The sequence below is a fragment of the Harpia harpyja genome, chromosome 8 (genome assembly GCF_026419915.1).
Source record: "Harpia harpyja isolate bHarHar1 chromosome 8, bHarHar1 primary haplotype, whole genome shotgun sequence".
Taxonomy (NCBI): Eukaryota; Metazoa; Chordata; class Aves; order Accipitriformes; family Accipitridae; genus Harpia; species Harpia harpyja.
The window spans coordinates 11,812,365-11,827,458 of NC_068947.1; the positions used below are offsets into that span (position 1 = coordinate 11,812,365).

General features: G+C 46.4%; 1 protein-coding gene across 5 annotated transcripts; it reads left to right on the forward strand.

The window, feature by feature from the left end:
- The first annotated feature begins 1,168 nt into the window (after positions 1 to 1,168).
- On the forward strand, positions 1,169 to 14,778 carry SIK1 (salt inducible kinase 1). 5 transcript variants are annotated; one of them, XR_008236272.1, is made up of 16 exons: positions 1,169 to 1,300; positions 1,541 to 1,774; positions 2,654 to 2,770; positions 5,289 to 5,352; positions 5,560 to 5,721; positions 6,001 to 6,125; positions 6,240 to 6,363; positions 7,346 to 7,569; positions 7,809 to 7,958; positions 8,599 to 8,721; positions 8,978 to 9,203; positions 9,905 to 10,180; positions 10,733 to 10,964; positions 11,765 to 12,378; positions 13,280 to 13,418; positions 14,105 to 14,778. XR_008236272.1 is itself a non-coding variant. In XM_052794434.1 (14 exons), exons 2-14 carry the CDS (start codon positions 1,622 to 1,624, stop codon positions 12,183 to 12,185), a joined length of 2,397 nt encoding a protein of 798 aa, XP_052650394.1. In that variant the 5' UTR covers positions 1,169 to 1,300; positions 1,541 to 1,621; the 3' UTR covers positions 12,186 to 14,778. The 5 variants fall into 5 exon arrangements, 2 of the variants coding, with proteins under 2 accessions (XP_052650394.1, XP_052650395.1); XR_008236271.1 differs by having other exon boundaries at positions 11,765 to 13,418; XR_008236270.1 differs by having other exon boundaries at positions 13,280 to 14,778.
- Positions 14,779 to 15,094: the final 316 nt, after the last annotated feature.

Consider the following 15,094-nt stretch of genomic DNA (forward strand, 5'->3'; position numbering starts at 1 on the left):
CAAAGTATCACAGGACTCCACATATATATATATATATATATATATATGGGCTCTTTATTATTACTTCCCTTCCTGCCCGTGCCCAGCTGGTGGACCCAGAGGGTTGTTGTCCCCAGGCCGGGCTGGCTCCAGCCCTGGGTGCCAGAGGGGATGGTCGGCAGCAGCCCCCGGCAGTTCCCCTCCATCACGCCCTGGAAACGACGGGAACGGAAACCCGGTCCGGAAACCCGGTCCGGCGCGGGGGAAGGCGGGTCAGTATCCCGCCGCGGCCACAGCCCTCCCCGTGCTTTGGGACCCGGAAAAAATGTCCCCCGCAGGGCTGCAGCCACACTTTCCCCACTGCCAGCGGGACAGTCCCTGCCGGTGGCCCTACCGAGGGCGGCCTCGGGAGCTGGGATGGGGCTAGCGGGGGCCTGGCACCCCAGCCGGCCCCGGTTAACACCCCCTCCGCCCCCCGCCGCCGGCCCCTCACGCCGGCTTAGCGCGGCGCTCGCAGTCCCCGCGTCTCCGCCGAGCCCCCCCGGCAGGGTACCGCCGCGGCTGTGGGCAAACCCTGCCCGCGGCGGGCTTCTCGCTGCCGCTGAGCCTCGGGCGCTCGGGGCGCTGAGGGGAGACCGGCGCGGCCGCCCTCCCACCCCGCCCTTGCCGCCGCGGCGCGGCCACGAGACCGGTAACGGCTGCCGCCGCCCCGCGCGCCAGCGGCTCACGCGGGCGCCGGCCACGCCGGCAGGGGGCGACCCCGCCGGGAGAAGGGGCGCGTCATGTGACAGCAGAGAGGGCTCCCCCCCCCCCCCTGCTCCGGGCGGGCGGGAGAGGAGAGCTGGCGGCCCCCTCCCTCCCTCTGCCCTGACGTCACCGCCCCTCCGTCTCCCGGGCGACGGCTCCATCAGCGCGCGCGTCAGCGCCGCCCGTTCCTTGGCAACGGCCCGGTGTCTCGCTCTCCTTCAGCCTCGCGCCTGGGCGCGCGTCTCTCTGGCGTCAAAGTGACGTCAATGGGCCCGTCTCGGCTTTCGGCGGTGGGCGGGGGGAAAGAGGCGGGAGGGAGGGCGGGGTGTGCGTGGAGGGGGGGGGGGAGCGGCGGAGCGGAGCGGGGCGGGAGGGGGGGGGGGTGGGGGGGAGCCGGGACATCCCGCGTGGTCCCGCCGCCTGCCCCCCCGGCGCACGCACACACGTATACACACACACACACACGCACGCACACGCACAAGCGCGCGCGCACACACACACACACACACACACTCGCGCGCACGCAGCCCACCGGCAGCGGCAGAGCCCGGCAGCCGCGGAGAGCGCCCGCCAGGTACGGCGGCTCGGCGGCCGCTCCGACGGTGGGGCGGCGGGTTGGGGGGCGGCCGGAGGGGGGGGTTTGGGTGGGTGGCGAGCGGGGGGGGGGGACCGGGGCCGGCGCCGCCGCGGAGCTCGGACGGGGCGGCGGCGGCGGCGGCTCGGCTGTGGGGAGGGGGGGAGAGGGCGGCGAGTTGTGAGGGGGTGTCCGGCGGCGGGCGGGGCTGACGGGGTGTGCTGTGCCGTCTCCGTGCAGGTGCGAGCGGCCGCGTCCCCGGGGCAGCGCGGATGCTCCCCTCCTAGGCGCGGCGTGCGCTGCCCGCCACCCGCCTAAATCATGGTGATCATGTCAGAGTACAGCTCCCTGCCGGCTGCCGGACAAGCCCAGCAGCGGCCCCTGCGAGTCGGCTTCTACGATATCGAGAGGACCTTGGGGAAAGGCAACTTCGCGGTGGTCAAACTGGCCAGGCACAGGGTGACCAAAACGCAGGTGGGTGCGGAGGCTGGGGGGGGGGGGGCGGTGGGTGAAGAGCCTGTCGGTTGGCGGGCCGGCAGCGGTGGGCTGCCGCTGCCAGCGCCGTGAGGTGAGCTGACTGCCGCTGGAGGCGAAGGGAGCGGCGGCGGCGGCGGCGGCCAGCTTTGCAAAGTCCGGCGGGCTTAGCCCGCCGCGGTGAGTGGGCACCGGGAGCCGGTGTGGCCCTTCGGAGGAGCTTCAGGTTCTCCCGGTGCGCTCAGCGGCGTTCACGTGAAATTAAAACCGGGCAAGGATATATAAAAAACAACATTTCCGAGTGCTACGGTAGCTTCATCGAGTTACCCCCTCTCAGTTTGCTAAAAAGTCCAACAAATGAAGGACCTTTTGAAGACTTCGGACGGGTTTAATTTTTTTCATTCCCCGTGCGTGCTTCAAGAACAAAGAACTTGCAGTGTTATTTGCAGAAATAATTTATTAATGGGCATGCAACCGTATTTATGTTTCTAGTGCATGTCAAAATCCCATCAGTCGCTACAGTACAAAACAGTCTGCTACAGGAATCTGTTTTTCGCTGGCACGGGATGGATTAAAAGATTTACCGAATCCTGTCCAGTGCTAATTTCTGCAGTTCTGTTCACTACCTTAGGTGTAATCCTTTGACGTAGAAAAAAAAAATGAAAACGTTCTGTGGTGTGAATTCTGTGCAGTTCAGAAAAACAGAATCAGCTTTGTCAAGTCTGTACTTTAAAAGCTACTTTACTTGGATTTTGTGAGTTGTGCGTGCGGGGGGGGTCGTCTTTTTTTTTTTTTTTTTTTTAAGAGATCTGAACAGTAAGAGTACCTATTTTGTAATACCTGGGGTTGTTTTATTTTATTATTGTTTTAAACCTGCAGGTTGCAATAAAAATAATAGACAAAACAAGGTTAGACCCGAGCAATCTGGAGAAGATTTATAGAGAAGTTCAGATAATGAAGCTTTTGAATCATCCCCACATTATCAAGCTATATCAGGTAAGAGGTCAGCTTTGAAGAACAGCACGCAGATGAGATATGCTTGTGCTCTTCTCTTGCACATGATTTTACATCAGATATTTGCAGAGAGAATGCATATTGAAATACTTTTTGAAAAACACTTAAACTGGATTTTTTAAAAGTCATTCATCATTCGTTGAACAAGATTCTGGTACATCAGACAGCTTTTTGACAAAATGCACTGTAAAATTTACAGTTAAAGCGAGGCTGAGGTTTGTTTCAGATCGAGGAACTGGTTATCTGAACTTCTAGGATTAACTTGCCTTTCCTTACTCCTCTGCTTTTCCTGTTTGGAGGACTGGAACTTCTTATTGCTTTTGATAAGAGGAAGACTTAAACTTGTGTAGGATAGCAGAGAAGAAAGCACAAAAGTTGAGTTTGCCAGAAGTGGAAGGGATTTAAAATCAACAGCAATTAAACCAAATCAATCTAAGGAGAAAATCTAAGTAGAAATCTAATTTAAGAATTAGAATTCTAACCTAAGTAGAAAATAAAAAGCCAGTAAATGCTGGTATCTTAGAATATGTCAAGAAATGGCCTGTTTGGTTATTCTGTTCCAGTTTGTTTTGTTCCAGTAGTTTTGAAAGTCAGTTTTAAATATCTTTGCCCTTGTAGAGTTTCACAACATGAATTTTGGTTTAGATTTGTTCAGTTTCTGCACTGGTGGGTGTTTTTAACAGTAAGAACAAATAAATGTGTTGTGCAGAAAACAGGATCACATCTGTCTAGCGAGCAAGGACTGCTTTGCAAATTCTAAATATTCGATCTAATTAGCATTTGGTGTAAGTTCCTCTTAATCATCTTAAATAGTGCCATGTGGATTTAAGAAGAAGATGAGGTATCACAGTCTGTCTGGACCGGTCTAGAAGGGCAGTGGGGAGAGAGGAGTAGATGGATGAAGCAGCAGGTCGGAAAGTCCGTGTGCAGTAGTAAACACTATTATCAGCTGCAATCTTACCGTTGGGTTTGTTAGCTTTAAAAAAAAAAAAAGAAAAGAAAAAAGTTTTAATTAATGTGTAAGGCTGAAGAGCCAGTAAGGCAGGTGCTTAGGCAAGGCATTAGTTTTAAAGACCTTGACACACATGAAGTGCTTGATATTTATAGTATTAACCATCATAACAAAAATTATTCTGTGTTAACATCTGACGTCATTGTTGCCCATAGGGCAGTATAGGATATACAGAAACATTCTAACAGTTCAGTTGATTTCATTTCAGTGGAATGATGCGGGTGAAAATACCATTTCGAAGCTTTTAGAAAAGCAGGTTAAATTCCATCTAGTTGAACCACTTCACTTGATGGAGCAAATGACGTTCGTAGTGGACCATAATTTCTTTTCAGTGAAGTTTTCTTTTCTTTGTTGTTGTAACTGATGCTTTACCTGTTTGGTGGAGACTGAGAAGCAGGGATGGAATTAGATGACATACCAATGTAGGGTGTGTGTTCTTGTATTATTTCATCATTGTTTTAGTTTCAGCACGGCGTCTTAATTTCATCCAGCTGGCAACTTTCCCAGAATACTTTCCTTCAGTTTTTTAAACTGGGAACCTCTCTTCCTTTGCTCCCTGTTTGTTTATTTTCATTTCATGTCTGTGTGTAATTGTAGTGAGGGGAGGACAAGAGTCTTCGAAAAAGGTTACATGTTAGGAGCCTGGAAATTGCAGCCTTTGAAGTAGTATTGACGCTTTTTTGATTGTTAACATGTTGTGAGCCTCCTGATTCCAAAACAAAATAATCTGCAACGTGAGAGTCCAATTCCAGGGAAATGTTGTATTTTAAAAACTGAAATGCAACATTTGAAAGATGTGCCATAGTAACTGAAGATGAATTTGGAAATGCTTAGCATTTCTTATTCATTTTTTGGTTTTTAGTTCTTCTTTGTTTTTTCTTCCAAAGGAAAAAATTAACAAGTATCAAAGGAAGTTGATACTAGATTGATAGGTGAAGGCTGGGCGGTATATTGACGGTTGTTGATGTGCATCAAGGACTGCCATTACACAAACAGCAGCCTATTGTCACTTGCTTGGGAGGCTTGCCATGTCCCTGGCCAACACCAAATGGCACCGGGGTATTTGATACTACTTCTTGATTTGTCCAAGTTGCAACTATCTCTCCTGACCTCAGTACCTGCTAGCCTTGAAACAAAGACAACTTTATATAAACTTTAAGTGTCTTTGCATGTTCAAAGTCAAATGAATTGTAAAACTATATATGCATATTTTAGCAAAAAAGGAATTCAGGGAAGTGTATGAAATTATTGAAATGCTCATCCGTTATCTTGCGGAGACTAGGTGGCATGGTAATGGTGAGAAGAACAATGGCATGGGAAGCCATTGTATGTTGTACACACATAAGCACTGATCTGTTGTTGCCTTTACTGCCAGCTGTTGTGGCAAATAAATAATTGAACCGATATGTTTGAGAATGCACTTAGAAAAATAAATGAAACTACAGAGGGTCTGCATTTTTTTAAGTGTGTCCTCTCGTGTCTTCACAGGTTATGGAGACGAAGGATATGCTTTACATTGTTACTGAATTTGCAAAGAATGGAGAAATGTTTGGTAAGTCCTCACTGCCGGAGCTAACAGTTCTTTAGATTTAGAAACCATGGGTTTATTGTTATCATTCCTGTGTAATATATATATTCTGATTAAAAATCCAGGGTTGGCATTGTCAGCTGTCAAACAGAGAGTGCAGCACCTGCAGGATTATGAAAAATTTCCTCCAGGTGTTTCTAAATCCTGTGCCTCTTTTATTTTGTATTGCAGATCATCTAACCTCCAATGGGCACTTAAGTGAGAGCGAAGCACGGAAGAAGTTCTGGCAGATTCTTTCAGCAGTGGAATATTGTCACAGCCACCACATAGTGCACAGGGATCTCAAAACAGAGAACCTTCTGCTAGATGCTAACATGAATATCAAGTTAGCAGGTAATGAGAAATACACGGTTAGTCTATAAACAACATTAGGCATGTAGTCAAATTCAGTCTCCCTAGGATGATCCTATAAATGTATTTATGGTAACTGATAATAAAGCAAAGTTACCGATATGTGTCTGAACATATCCTCTGGACAAAAGAGAATAGCTTAAATGAATAGGCAGAGAATAAAACAATACATCTGCTCCCTTCTCTCCGTTTTCTGCTATTCCTGAAATATTAGTATGTGGTTGAGTAATGTCTTACCCCACACTTTCACCTTAATTTCAGACTTTGGCTTTGGAAACTTCTACAAGTCAGGAGAGCCCCTCTCCACTTGGTGTGGAAGCCCACCATATGCAGCTCCAGAAGTTTTTGAAGGCAAAGAATACGAAGGACCTCACCTTGATATATGGGTGAGCTTGATATTCCTTAGAAATCACATTTCACACTTTGTGAGGGTCTGTGGGCTTTCAAAATCGTTGCTTCTACTGGAGTCACTCACATGCTGTGCTGTTTTCTATTGACAGAGCCTTGGGGTGGTGCTGTATGTCCTTGTCTGTGGTTCTCTGCCTTTTGATGGACCCAATTTACCAACTCTGAGGCAAAGAGTGCTGGAGGGCCGGTTCCGCATCCCTTACTTCATGTCTGAAGGTGCTTTTTTCAGATCCTTAATGTTAGAAAAGGGGCTACAAGTAAAGGAATAGCTGTCCTGTTCCTTCTTGGGGCAATGACAGATGGGACTGGTTTTGCAGCTGGCAATCGCTTTGTCTTTTATGTATCCAGTAATTTCTGTAGAGCAGCGCTTATAGTTGAGGGACTAGTTGCACATGTTTTCTTTTCTGGGATCTACTTTACGGTGCATCTAAAAGGCTGTCGTTTCCTTTCTTAGAGTATCTCTATGGATTACAAAAATACTTGACACTGTAGCTGGGGAAATAATCACTCACAAAAGAGAGAAAACAGGATTTTAATGAGACTAGCCTGCAATGCTGAGATGGGTGTAGTTCTCCTAAGATATTTTAACTATGCAGAAGGGGTATGTTTCAGTGTGGCTGTGCTGTCAAGGACAGCAGAAATAGTGGGGCTCAGCCAACAGTCTGGTGAGAAAAAGGAACTGAAGAGTATTATCACCTCTCTCTGATTTGGATTCAAAAACAAGTGAATGTGCCTCTGTCTTCAAGTGAGGAGTATCTTTTGAAGTCTGACCTTTATCGTAGCCATGAACGGCTTTAATTCCGTGATCATAAACAAATAAGCAGTATATATGGGCCAGAAAGTTGTATGTGATGGGGTTCTGTACTGAATTCTGACCTATTTTAAGTGGATGTAACATCATTAAACCTGCATCCACTCAAAACTAGCTCTCCTGCAAGGTGCAAGGCCACCTGAAACCTGCTGGTATCCAGTACAGCTTCATTTCCTGTAGTGATGTGTTGCTTTTGTGAAATGTATGTGGACACCTCTTGTGCTGTTTTAAATATCTGGTAGTCAGATCAGGCATCAGCAGCTCAGAAACCTTTAATTCCTGTTTTCACAGACATCATACACTGTTGCTGGGAAGGTTTCTTAGCAGTGACCTGGGGCTGGGCTGTTATTTTTACCCCTTGCTCATGAGTTTGTTTTTGTCATCCAGACTGTGAAACACTAATCCGACGGATGTTGGTTGTGGACCCAACCAAGCGAATAACCATTTCCCAAATAAAGCAGCACAAGTGGATGCAAGCTGACCCGTCTCTTCAACAGCAGCAGTCTTTGTCCTTCTCCATGCAAAACTACAACTCCAACCTGGGTGACTACAATGAGCAGGTCCTTGGGATCATGCAAACACTTGGCATCGACAGGCAGAGAACTGTTGAGGTGAGAAGCGCTTGCCCCTTAGATGCATCTTCAGTGACTACCAGAATGCCAATGGTGCAGTCATATATATGTCATTCAGTGACTAGCCTTGATCCAGTGTCAGAGTGTAGTAAAATCTTCACTGCCCTTCTGGATTTTTACTTACTTTTGAGTACACTATTATGAGGCCTTAGTGATGAGTTTTGGCTGCTTGTGTCCTGAGTTACCTGTAAGTCAAGAGTCCTTTCAATGTCTTCTAGTCTCTGCAAAACAGCAGCTACAACCATTTTGCTGCGATTTATTACCTGCTTTTGGAGCGCCTCAAGGAGTATCGAAGCAGCCAGCTATCGAGTCGTCCAGCAGCTGGCCGTCAGCAAAGGCCAAGGAGCTCCGAGATCAGCAGTGTTGAGGTAAGGAAGGGCATTACTTACTGGGAAGCTGTGTCCATTGGCTTTCTTTTTTCTGTCCCTTGCTGCGGGAAAACACAAGACTGTAACTCTCAAGCTTCTGAAAACCAATTTTGATATTGGTGCCGTCTGATAGGACACAGCCTACTGTTCTTCAGTAGGAGGCTGATTGAATACTAATGGCCTGTTTCCTAAGAAGTGACTGTGGGTCCAAAGAATAGTCTGCCTCCAGTGCAGATCAATAATGAGCCAGAAGATTAGGCTTCTTATGGAAATTTGCCCTCTTAGGCATGGATCGGTTACACTTCTTTGTTACATACCCCGTAGGATCCTCAGAAGTACTCCATGAGTCAGTTTGTGTGTTTTTCTGACATTCTTTTTCTTTTCCTCACCCCCACCCCCTTTAACGTGTGCTCTGGGTGCCTTTTCAAATTGTACTTTCAGTTAAATGGCCTAACTTAGGAGAAGGACTTTTGTGTTTGTGTTGGCATTGAAAGACTAGCTTTGTTAATTTTCATAGAAAGTACGTGGAGAAAGCTTACACGGAAGGTGGCTCTGAAATTCCTTGAGCCTCCAGTATCTGAAAAGTCATGTGGAACTGCGGTGTATGTGATGGCTTCTGTGCATCGCTCTCTCTCTCCAGATGCCTCAGGACAGTCTCACTAGTGAAACCCTGCGATCATCTCTGCTTTACCAGCAACCTCAGAGCCTGATTCAGCCATCCTTGCAGGCAGAAATGGACTGTGACATAAGCAATCCATTACAGGTTGGTGTTGTCAGCTACACTGTGTGTTACTTTTCTTTTTTTTTTTTCCCATTGTTCTGCCAATCCAAAACAAAGGGGGTTGTGACTCTGTTGTTCTCTGCCTTCAATCTTTTGTTTGGCATTTGGGCATGGTGTCATAGTAGCCTCTCAAACAATATGCCTACTGAAGATATGCCACAGGACTGTGAAGAGTATTAAAAGGTAGTTCAGAAATAAGCGAAACACCCTTCAGTCTGTGATCTGACATGTTTTGCAGCCTATGTTCTTTCCTGTGGATCCCAACTTCAATGGGCTCTTCCGGAACCGCTCCATCTCCCCCAACAGCCTGCTGGAGACCACCATTAGTGAAGAAGTAAGGCAAGAAAAGGAGCTGGAAGATGAAATTAAGGCGTATGACCACCCCATCCGCATCCCTAGCAACACCAGCAGGAGGCACACACTGGCCGAAGTGACCACTCATTTCTATCAGCATGCCCCTCCGTGTAAGTAAGTCTGGGAGAGGTGAAGGGTGTCCATAGTTAGAGGAAAAGGACAGAGAAGGAGTGCCATAGCGGACAAATGCCTGGGGAGTATGTGCTGATTTTACCTTGACTGGGATAGGAAGGCCCAGAAAAGAGGTCTGTACTCTGCCCTCCACAGTTCTGTGTTTCTGTAAATAAGCATGGCCCTTAAGGAAGAGACATTGCATTGTTGTATTTCACCTAGATCACTTTAGAGGGGAGCATTCTCACAAGCAGGACATAACCCTTCTCTGCTTGCTTCTGCTGTTGTACCGGGGGAGGTGGGGGTGTCTGAATTTAAAAAAACAGGTTGTCACTAGCTGTATTTGGTACACATTCAGACCCTGTGAATGAAACATACAAGCAAAACTGTTCACAAAACAATAATCCTGTGTCAGAGCTGTTGTGCTGAAGAAACACTGTAGGCCTGATCCAGCACAGCCTGGTGGTGCTGGAGTTGCTGGCAGAGCCCTGCCAGCTGGACGGGAGCCCAAACTTAGGTTATTTGTTGATGACCTCTTGCTGGAGTCAAGCCCTGCAACAACACGAGTTGCTGGACACCTCTCCAGCTCGCAGGTGCTTATTAGTGCCAGTGTAGGTGGGCAGAAGACTCTGATGTCATGTTTGTTCCTTCCTGTCCTCATCTTGGGAATGCTCTTTCTCTCCTTCCTTCCCCTCCATAGGTATAGTCATTTCCTCTTCTGCAAGCCCCACAGAGGGAACTAGTTCAGACAGCTGCCTTACTTCATCTTCAAATGACAGCTCAGTGGCCCTGAGCAGCTGTTTGGCAGGTCAAGTAATGACGGGGAGCCCAGCCACAGCTAGGATGACGTCGCCCTTCCTAGCTTCCCAGTCTGACGCTCCAGTGTTACAAGCCCAGGGCTGCATAGGAGGTGCTTCTCTCCTGCCTGTCAGCTTCCAAGAAGGAAGGCGAGCGTCTGATACCTCATTAACTCAAGGTAATGTCTTCCTTGCTTTATTTCTGGGGAATTGCACCCTTCCAACTGCCACTGGGAAAGGGTAGCATGCAGGGATACTTGCTTGCCCGTGTTAGTGTTACACTGAGGACAGCCACTTGGATATTCTGCCTCTTTACTCATGGTCCCCGAGGGGGGTTCAGATGCCCTTAGAAGGTGCCTAGATGAGAGTTTCTCGGGTACTGATTCAGCATGCCCATGAAGATATTTCTGCTGCTGTGAGTGGGATGGCAGGCTCCGCCTTCATCCTAAAATACGGAGTGCACAACATCATGATTTCTATCAGGTTTCTCCTTTGCTGTGCATGTGTCCATCTACATAAGGGTGCAGCTGTCCCAAACCCTGTTCCATTACATAAATTTTGCTCTGACCATCAGGCAGAGGGGTGAACATGAACTGAAAAAGTCATGGTCTCTTCTAGTGGAGTTCTCACGCAAATGAAGGTAGCTGCCCAGAAAGGCTGATCTGTAAAGCAGGCTCCTAGGCAAATGCTGAGGAGGATTAAAGTGCATTTCTTTTCCTCGTGTCCCACAGGCTTGAAGGCTTTTAGGCAGCAGCTGCGGAAGAACGCTCGAGCCAAGGGGTTTCTCGGCTTGAATAAAATCAAAGGCTTTGCTCGGCAGGTGTGTCAGTCCTCCTCATCTCGGGCAGCAAGGAGTGGCATGAGCCCTTTCCAGCACACGCAGCCGAACGCCTGCATGTACAGCAGCAGTGGGAGCAGCAGAGAGGGAAGAAGCCTCCTGGAGGAGGTGCTACAGCAGCAGAGGTGAGAAGCTGGCCAGGACGAGTTTTGCTGTTCTCATTGGGTTTACTTTGGTTAGGGGCAAGTGAGGAGGAGTAAACACAGCAAAAGAGGTTGAGGAGTTTGGTCACTGGGGATTCCTATCCTCCATCTTTGCTGTGTGACAGCAGATAAACTGCTTGGCTTCCTTTGTGGCTTCCTGCACTGGCATATGTAACACAGGATGTGCAGTTTCACTTAAAAATCTCGATATCCAAATATTTGGAGGTTGCTGAATTGAGAAGCAATTTGGTACTGTGGGGGAAAACATTACTTCTTCCCATTGCAAGCTGTGTTTTGCTTTGTTAGTTTTGGGAATGATTTCTTTCCTTCTCTGCCTCCTCCTGTAATTTTCCCATGGCAAGGAAGTGAGACCTTGTAATTTGGAAAAGTTACAGCCCACGAAGGAGGCCCAGATCCAGTGGCCTCAAATGTCATGTGTGGTGGCACCTCTTCATTCCCATAGAAGCAAGATGGAAAATTGAGTTTCCGGTTTATCTGCACACGTTGTCTCTAGAACATCTATTATTAGCAGGCCAAATGGTGACTAGATAACCCTCTGGTGATAGTTGCCCTCTCCAACATGAGGAAAAGCCAAGTGAAAACGTTGACCTGGCATGGTCAGCTTGCTTTAATTGTAGTGGCTGGATAAGGAGAGGTTTGATAGAGAGAAGGAAACAAAGGGGAAAGTTACGGTCAGGGTTACGGGCAAGAAAGGAGGAAGAAAAACATTAAATCATCCTAGCAGTGCAAATTAACCTCTTCCACCCTTGGATTTTGTTCAGAATGCTCCAGCTCCAGCACCACCAGCTACTCCAGACAGCTTGTCCCCAGACTTCTCAGACATCTGCAACAAATGGCATCCCCTCCTCTGATAGCATAGGTACCTGCAAAGCATCCAATTCTCTTCTGTTGTCAGAGCTACAAAGAGAGAACTCATTTGAGCTGGCCTTTGCTGGCAACAGCCAGCTGCTCCAACCTCATTTCTTTGGTGTCAGCGTATCACCGGTGTCCTCAGCAGCTCACCTTTTAGACACGCACCTGTACATCAGCAGCAACGTTTCTCCAGTTGGCACCACCTTCTCTCAGCAGCAGAGTTTCTCTGCGCAGTCTCCAAGCTATGACGCTGTCACTCTGCAGCACGGGGATTGTGAGATGGAGGACCTGACTTCCAACCAGCTAGGGAAGTTCGTCCTGGTCAAGTGAGAGCCCCGGCTGCTACAGCTCACGCTGCTCTTGTTGCGAAGAACTTTCACCACTGTTCCATGGCATGTGTGGATCCATGGCTGGCTGGTGTTGTGTGGACGAATGACTCTCAGAAGCAATAAATTTTGAAGTATGTGAAGAGGCTGTCTGGCTCAGAAAGCTAGCAACTTTATAGAACTGAAACAAGCAATATGTATGTCTTTTTGCTTCTACTATTCTTGCACTGAACAAATATGAATAGAAACTGAATTTTTTAAAGGAAAAATAATGATGGGGAAGATGGGTGGGGCATTTGTGGGGACAGGGAGGGATGTGGTTGGGGAAGAACTCTTCGGTACTGTACTCAAGTCAGACCAATACAGCTCTGCTGTTATGCAAGATTAGCAGCTGTCAGTAGTGGTGACACAGCAGGGAGAGGCTTTTCAAAGAAGGGACCAGAGCCTCCCTTTTTCACAATATTCATTTATGGGTTTGTGAAGATGATTACCTCTTTTAAAGAAAATAAACAGAAAACCAGTGGCATGCAGCATTATGCATTCATAGAAGACAAAAATGGAAGCATTGCCGTTTGTTGGGGTTTTTTTCCCTCCTGTTAACACTCATTTTATTTAAAGGAACCAACATCCCCATTCCACGCCTCCCAGATACATATACTTTAAATGAAAACTGTGAACTTCTTGCTTGATACATCAGCTGGAAAAGCTTAAAAAGCCCTTCTAATTAGTACAGAAGCAAGTAATCTATTGAAAATGTATCCCTTGATGTAAGGATCCAAATTGCATAATGTCTGGTCTTTTGCAGGGATGTTTGTTTGGGGGTGGTGTGTGTGTATATACATATAGACATGTGCACACATGCATATATTTTGTCGGTCTGAATAATCTTTAGGAATCTCTTTATAAACGCTAAGTTTTTTCATATTCTTGCAGAGGCACTGAGGAGGGAAGCGTTAGTACCAGTGGGGTGAAGGGAAGGGTTTTTCTTTTTAAAAAGCCCTCCTGGAGGTTGCCTACAAAGTTGCCTGAGGGGTATTTCTTAGTGCTGCACATTGTTATTTCCGCTGCTAATTATGTTTTTATGCATTTCATTATCAGGGTCCAAACAGAACTGACTCTTGGGGAAATGTGCAATATTGAGGTTAAAATTACATACCGGCAAAGACAAAAGGAATAGGCTAGAACAGAATTCTACTCTAACGGAGTACAGCTATTTCTGAACAAAACTGTATTAAAAGTGAGTAAAACAGCACAATCTTTGGGTGTTTGTTTTTGGTTGGTTTGTTTTTGGCATATTAGCAAAATGAGGTTTTGGATTAGATAGGTGTTTTTTCGTATGGTTTTTAATGCTGTATATGTATATAAATAGGAAGCAGAAGACTATATAACACTAGTTATTTTTTATATTTTGTAATATGCTTATATTGTGTTTCTGGTATAGACCCCACTCCCCTTTCAAGGCAGAGCATAACTTCTGTAGGTATTGACAGAAGTTATGCTTAGGTATAAAGGGGAGAACAGACTGTGCTCCTACAGAAATGAGTCAGGTAGGGCATGCAAACTTTGGAAGCAGGTAAGCAAACAGTGAGCCAGCTTGGCTGGAAGCTGCCATCCGAATGTCAGAAAATAGCTGCATTCTGTCTAAACGCTTAAAGGACCCATCTCCCTAGTGTGACACAGGGTGCCTTCAAGTTACCTTGGCTTCATGCAACCTGCAGTATTACGCATTTGCAAATAATATAGATACCTGTTTTTTTGTTTGGTTTGTTTTGTTTTTTAAAAAGAAAAAAGCCAAAGATTGACCAGGTTAATTGGTGGGAGTAGGAAGGGTTGAAGATGTCATGTGGCTCTGTCTGTGGCTCTCCATAAACGACCTCTTTATCTCTGTGTAGTAACTGTGTGTCTATATTGGTGTATCTCCAGCTTGCCACTGCTGCTTCGTGGTCTGGAAGCTTCAAAGTGAGAGAAAATTGCTTGAGTTGAATTTCTGTTAATGAGCGGTGCCTTGCAGCAGAGAAAACACCAAAGTCTCATGCTCATTTGTAGTGGTTTTAAAAAACAAACAAACAAAACCCAACCCGAAAAACAGATTGCATGGAGATGGCTGGAGAGGAGGGCAAGAAGAAGCCCGCTCATCACAAAGCAGCAACTTTGCCTTCAGTTTTGTAAGGGGTAGCACACATACTTAAAATGCAGAATTTCCTCTTCAATGTTTGTTTTGTTTAATGCCATGGATCAAAAGGCCACAGATTCTTTTGTTTCCTGTCCTGAGCAATGACAAGCACTTTACTTTCATAGTATTTTTTTTTCTTTTCCAATTGCTGTAGAACCTCTTTGGAATTATTGCTGGAGCAGAAAGAGGTCATTTTAAAAGTTTGGGGTTTTTTGTAGATGTCTTGACAGTGCTGTTCTGCAGACTGCAATGCAATAGGGTATTTAAAGACACTACGTGATTGGTTTAATTAAGATGTATAGTTTATTTTTTATCATGACTGAACAATCATTTTATTTCTTATGTTAAAATGAGAGGTGTACACCAAAATGATTAGTTGATGTGTTTTATTTAATATTTAAATAAAAAATGTTTTAAAATTGTTGTCGTGCAAATGATTCTGTGGAGTATTTTCTCCTGATACATACATACGATTTGCATAGTTAAGACTCATTTTAAAGCCTAAGTCCATCGGACATTACTGACACTTTCTATTACATACTAGATGAAGAGGAATGGCGGGCTCACAAATCTGATAATGGGATATTGAGCCTTTCGCTGGTAGGCAATCTGTCTGAATCTAACCCAAGTCTGTAGTAATCGGGTTATAAAATCTGACAGTAAGAGAGGTCTATGGAGAGAAAATGGTCAAGCGTGGTTTAATCGTTACCAGATGAGCACTCCATCCGTGTCACCTTCAT

Excerpts from the sequence above, each read along its gene's own strand:
- SIK1 (XM_052794434.1), top strand. The coding sequence starts at position 1,622 with ATGGTGATCATGTCAGAGTACAGCTCCCTGCCGGCTGCCGGACAAGCC. Across the intron at positions 1,775-2,653 it reads ACAGGGTGACCAAAACGCAG|GTTGCAATAAAAATAATAGA; the intron begins GTGGGTGCGGAG and ends TTAAACCTGCAG. Across the intron at positions 9,204-9,904 it reads CTATCAGCATGCCCCTCCGT|GTATAGTCATTTCCTCTTCT; the intron begins GTAAGTAAGTCT and ends TCCCCTCCATAG.